General features: G+C 48.0%; 1 protein-coding gene across 1 annotated transcript in view; it reads left to right on the top strand.

The window, feature by feature from the left end:
• Cpn1 (carboxypeptidase N subunit 1) overlaps positions 1-6222 on the top strand; it is a 31565-nt gene that overhangs the window by 22258 nt on the left and 3085 nt on the right. Inside the window, exons 7-8 of the mRNA XM_021151720.2 lie at positions 1171-1270; positions 4890-5008. Coding sequence (XP_021007379.1) covers positions 1171-1270; positions 4890-5008 — 219 coding nt within the window. The remainder of the gene's footprint in view (positions 1-1170; positions 1271-4889; positions 5009-6222) is intronic.

The raw sequence follows: 6222 nt of genomic DNA, 5'->3' as shown, positions 1-6222 counted from the left end.
GTGTGTGTGTGTGTGTATTCATGCCATGATGTTTGTGTGGACATCAGAAAGCAAGTTGTGGAAGGGAGTCTGTTCTCTTCTTCCAGCATTTGGGTACCAAGTTCAAACTCAGTCAGGCTTAGCAGCAAATGCCTTTAACCACTGAGCCATCTCAATAGACCACAATCTAAGGTCTCTCTCTCTCTTTCTCTCTCTCTCTCTCTTTCTTTCTTTTTTTTTTAAAGATTGATTTTATTTATTTATTTATTTATTTATTTAATGAATGTGAATATACTGTCTCTGTCATCATACACACCAGAAGAGGGCATCAGATTTCTTATAGATGGTTGTGAGCCTCTATGTGGTTGCTGGGAATTGAACTCAGGACCTCTGGCAGAGCAGTCAGTGCTCTTAACTGCTGAGCTAGCTCTCCAGCCCCTAAAGCTTCTAAGTTTCTTTTCTTTTCTTTTCTTTTTTTTAAGATTTTATTTATTACTATATGTAAGTACACTGTAGCTGTCTTCAGACACTCCAGAAGAGGGCATCAGATCTCACTACAGATGGTTGTGAGCCACCACGTGGTTGCTGGGATTTGAACTCAGGACCTTTGGAAGAGCAGTCAGTGCTCTTACTCGCTAATCCATCTCACCAGCCCTCCCCTAAAGTTTCTTAATTGTAACAAAATTCAAGGTTAGACCAGCAGGAGCTGGAGAGATGGCTTGGCGATTGATTGAGAGCACTGGCTCATCTCAGCAGACTTGAGTTTGTTTCCAGCATCCTCATGGTGGCTCACAAACATTGGTGACATTAGTCCCAGGAGCTCTGCGACCCTCTGCTGGCCTCTCCCAGCAACAGGTAGGCACAGGGTACAAAGACACATGTGAAGGCAAAATACTCAACACACATACACTTGAGGCTGGGCTACTAATGGGGACTGTGGCCTCACAAGCGCGCCCACACAGGAGCTTTGAGAAGAAAGGCAGTGTACTGTGACTGAGTGACAGGATCACTCTGCCTACTAAGGAGGGATTATGGGATTGGAGGAGCAGTGAAGAGCTAGTTTACAGGGTGCCGTCATGGTGTTAATGAACATGGACTGAGAGGACCCATGAGAAAAAAGAAAGGCCAAAGCCTTTCCCACTGTCCACCCACTGTGTGATTCTGACTCTCGGTGGCCACTCTTTCCCGCAGGTCCACCAGGGCATCAAGGGAATGGTGTTGGATGAGAACGCTAACAACCTCACAGGGGCTGTCATTTCCGTCACCGGCATCAACCACGATGTCACTTCAGGTAGGAGGGGACCAGTTGGTAAGCCAGAAAGACCAGCCATCAAGGACACTGAGAGGAGGGTGCGTGCCGGGTATGGGAGCAGAAAAGACGCGCTGCATCAAGCAGCTAAGATTCGGATAAGGAGATTCTTCACCGGCTAGAGGGAGCAGGCTCTGAGAGCAGGGAGCGAGTAGCCTTGAAGTGAATGGAGCCCCTGGTCAGAGCCCCTGATGGCTGTGGAGGCAGCCTGGTTGGGAGGACTTCTGGGCTAGACACCATTAATAACAATGGAGTGGAACAGCCAAGAAGGACTATGACTCTCATGTTTTTCTCCCCTCCGCTCAGGCATTTCCCGCGTGTCCATTCAGGCAAAGCTAATAGATTCCTCCTATAGGCTGGATCTGAGGCAAGGCTAGCAGTGGAGGGTAGGTAATCTTGGAGCTACCTAGAACATGCCAGACAGGCACTGGCTGGGTTTCTTCTGCTGTTGCTATGATAAAGTACTCTGGAAAAAAAAGCAACTTAGGGGAAAAACGGCCAGATGTGGCTCCTAGCTCCAGGGTCTAGTCCATAGTTGGGGGTCAGGGTGGCAGGAGCTTGAAGCTTCTAGCGAACTCACATCATAGTCAGGAGACAGAGCTATGACCCAGAGCCTTTTCTCCACTTACATAGACCAGGATGCCAGCTGGGGGTGGTCACCCAACAATGTGTAGGCACTCTCACCTCAGCTAACACGGTCAGGACACCTCACAGGCATGCCTGGCCTGTCTCCTTGCTGACTGTCCCAGCCTGGCCTGTCTCCTTCCTGACTGCCCCAGCCGAATTGACCACCTGCCAGTCTTAGGAGTTTCTCTGTGTTGATTTTTTGTGGATGCCAGTGGCTACACGCCTCCCAAAACAACCTTGTTCGCTACCAAGCAGCCATCTAACAACTCATGCTGTCTGTTCAGGCTGGAAGAAATCTCTTCTTCATGTCCTTAGAGGTGGTCCCAGAGCCCTTCAGAGACAGGCTTGGGAAAGGCAGTGTTCCAAAAGAATTCTGTCACCTCAGTCTGGCAGAATGGGGAATCTTCCAGCCCTGAGGCTGCACACAGGAGTGTGGAGGGATCAAACTTCAGCACCATCTCTTAGAACACTGACTGCTGGTCTTGGTTCTTCCTCATTTGAGCAAGGGTGGGGAAGGTCTCTGAAATGTCAGAGCCACTAAGAATGGATACCACAGTTAGGTTCCGTTTTTTCAGGATCCATTACAAGGATTAGACGATAGTGACATAGGCTGTGCTGCTTAGCGAAGCACCTGGTGTTGGTTACAGGTGGAGACAGCCAAAGCCCTCTTTCAGGAAGCATCCAGAAATGGAGCTTTTGTCACGAAATTGCTAATTGCCCCTGATCGAGAGCCCCCAATTAAGACAATAACAGTTTCTGGATATAACCTAAACTGCCCAATATGTACATAATTACACCCTGCATTGTTAAAGTATTTTAAAGTAAATTACAGGGCTGGGGGTGTAGCTTGGTAAGCACTTGCCTAACGTGCAGGAAGCTCTGAGCTCCATTCTAGCACTGAATCAGCTAGGGGTGGTGGCTTACACCTATCACCCTAGCATTCCAGAGCCTCAAGGTCATAACTTGAAACTCCTAAGACTGGCAAGTGGCTACATGGTAAGGTTGAGACCCGACGGGAACACATGAGATCCTATCAACCAAAAAAAGTAAGAAAGAACAAGAAAGGAAGGAGGTGAGAGAGAAATTTCAGACATTTAGTAATATCAGGGGGAAAAAATGTCCTCACGACTAGCATTCAAGACTTCTGTCATTCTTTGTTTTGTTTCATGTAGTCCTGGCTGGCCTGGACCTCACAGAGATCCTAGCCTTAGTCTCAGAAGTGAAGTATTGGCATCAAAGGTACGCACTGTCACACCTGGTTGCCAGTATCATTCCTTATTATTCCTTAGAAATAAATAAACAAATCCTATTTATTTCTAGTATTCATTACTTCTTCATTAACGTATTTATTTGGGGCCTGGATCTGATGGGCACACCTGTGCCACAGTGAGTGTGAATTCCAGGAATCCTGCTCAGAGCCTCAGTTTTCGTGGCAAGTAAGTGCCTTTATCCACTGAGCCAACCAGACTGCCTTTTGTTGTTCGTTTGTTTTCTGAGGCAGGGTCTGACTGAGGCTGTCCTTGAACTCCTGATTCTCCTGATGGGTCCAACACGCTCAGCTTTTACGTGCCTATTTTTAAAGATTTTATTTATATTTTGGTCTTGTGTGTATGGGGTAGCTCACCTGCATGTATGTAATTGCACCGTGCCCATGCAGTACCCAAGGAGGCCAGAAGGGGGCATCTGAACCCCTAGAACTGGAGTTACAGTTGTGAACCACCATGTGAGCACTGGAAACCAAACCCAGGTCCTCTGCAAGGGCAGCCAGTGCTCTTAATTGCTGAGCCATCTCTCCAGACACCCTCACAATTGATTCTTGAGGGATTAAGGCTTACTGGCCAAAATTCTACAACCCTGCCCTAAAATAATAGGCTTCTTTTCATGTTTTATTTTCTCTTTAATTTTGTTCTGAAGGTGGTGGAAGAAATTATAATCAACAAGGGCTGGAAATGTGACTGTTGAGAGTGGGCTTGCCTGGTGTGCCTAGGGAGCCCCGGGCTCAGTCCCAACACCAGAGAAATTAGACTTGTAATCAGTATAATCCCCCAAACTGGGGAGGTTAACCAATACCAATAGTGGTACATTTGAGGCCATCTTCAGGCAAAATAACTAGTTTGGGGCTATAAAAGACCCTGTCTTAAAAAAAATATATTAAAATACTCTCTGGCTGGCATGATAGCCCACCCTGTAATCCCTCAGAAGGCTGAGGTAGGAAGGTCGTGAACTTGAGGGGCCAGCCTGCATAATGACTTTGACACTAGCTTGGGTCACACAAGACCCTGTTGTCTCAAAAGAGGGAAGATGGGGGTGGGGTGAGAAAAGTAAGATTTTCAAGCCAGACGGTTAGTGATCATGTGGTCTGACTCTTCATGTATAACACACTTGGATGGTGGGTGTCCAACCCGGATGCCGGGGGCTGTTAGTATAGACTGTACACTGCTCAGCCAGGTAGCTTTCCCAGGGTCTTGAGTCAGCTTCTGAGTACTCTCCTTCATCTATAGAATTGTTCGTTTTCTTCCATCGAAAGCTGTATATCAGAGTAATTTCTGCTTCTCTCGAACAAAATCTGCCTCAATACAACTTGAGACTAGGGCACTCATCTTTATTCCTTCAAACATTCTTTTCTTAGAAGAAAAATGGCTTTTCGAATGTCAGAGGGCTCACTGTTTCCTTATCAGGCAAAATATTAACAGACACCTCCCTCCACCTTTTCTCTTTCCTAGTGACTTTTTACGGGACGTGAGTCTGTGCTAGACTCGGGATCTAGAGCGGAGTGTAGTGTGAGGCACAGCACAGTGAAGCCTTCCCAGGAGTGACTCCTCCTGAGCTGTCACACTGCGAGCAAACACCAGGCTTGTGGTCAGCTCAGACTTTTGCGGACAGTTTCTGTCTGACGTGTGCTTGAAGTCAGCTGACCGAGTTACAGCCTTCTGATGTTAGTCAGCTGACTGAGTTCCGTCTTTCTGGTGTTTAGGTGAATACGGAGATTATTTCCGGCTGCTACTCCCGGGTACTTACTCTGTCACTGCGAAGGCACCAGGGTACGACCCCAAAACAGTGACTGTGACGGTGGGGCCTGCAGGACCAACAGTGGTAAGTAAGCCTTAACCTGACTGTCGAGCTTCGTCTTAAATGGCCCGTTACTGGGTTGTTCCCTCTTGACATGTCCATCTCTGTGACACTATATGTCTTTCTAATCCTGCTTCTTCCCTCTGTAAATTGGTGCTAACACTTTGTCTTTAGTCAGGGTTTCTATTGCTGTGATGAAACACCATGATCATAAAGAAAGTTGGGGGAGAAATAGGTTCAGAACTGAAGGAAGTCAGGACAAGAGCACAACAGGGCAGGATCCTGGAGGCAGGAGCAGATGCAGAGGCCATGAAGGGGTGCTGCTTACTGGCCTGCTCAGCCTGCTTTCTTACAGAACCCAGGACCACCAGCCCAGGGATGGCACCACGTGCCATGGGCTAGGTCCACCCCCTTGATCACTAATGGAGAAAATGCCTTACAGCTGGATCTCATGGAGGCATTTCCTCAACTGAGGCTCCTTCCTCTCTGATGACTCTAACGTGTGTCAAGTTGACACACAAAGCCTGCCAGTACACACTTCCTCCTAAAGGATTGCAAAGACAAAGCACAGGTCCATAGAGGTGTGTCACAGGCCAGTTAGTAAGCCTTGGAGAGTCCCCAGACAGCACTGGTTGTGTTATTCAAAGCCATAGACAGGAACTACCACTAGGTGGCGCTCTGCACACCCACTGTGCCCTGTTGTCTCAGGCTCACTTTCCATGGCTGGCACCAAGGACCAGCCAGCCACCTCCAGTCCTCAATTCTCCACAACTCTTCTTTATAGATAGGATAAAGAGCAGAGAACCATTGATTTACAGCCCGGAACTTTCCACTTTAGATCATATTAGGTTAAACCTCAGAGTGTAGCGGGACATGGATATCAGCCCCACAGGGGCTCAAACAGGGTGTCTTTTGGCGTGCAGATCTCAGCACACTTTGAGTAGCTGCCGGGCATCGGATACTGCAGGAGAGCTTTCCAGAATTACTCATTTTAACCTTCACAACCACCTGTAGGTATCACAGATGAGTGGATGGTGGGAGTGGGACTCACCACCTAATGTGTGGCAGGGATGCTCACCGTGCTCTTGGCCGGTACACAGAACCCTGTAAAGCCAACGGCACAGAGAGCTTCCGGTCTTTTAAAAATTTCTTGCCGGGCGTGGTGGCGCATGCCTTTAATCCCAGCACTCGGGAGGCAGAGGCAGGCGGATTTCTGAGTTCGAGGCCAGCCTGGTCTA

Source organism: Mus caroli, chromosome 19, assembly GCF_900094665.2.
Source record: "Mus caroli chromosome 19, CAROLI_EIJ_v1.1, whole genome shotgun sequence".
NCBI lineage: Eukaryota > Metazoa > Chordata > Mammalia > Rodentia > Muridae > Mus > Mus caroli.
This window is presented reverse-complemented; position numbering and strand designations above follow the sequence as displayed.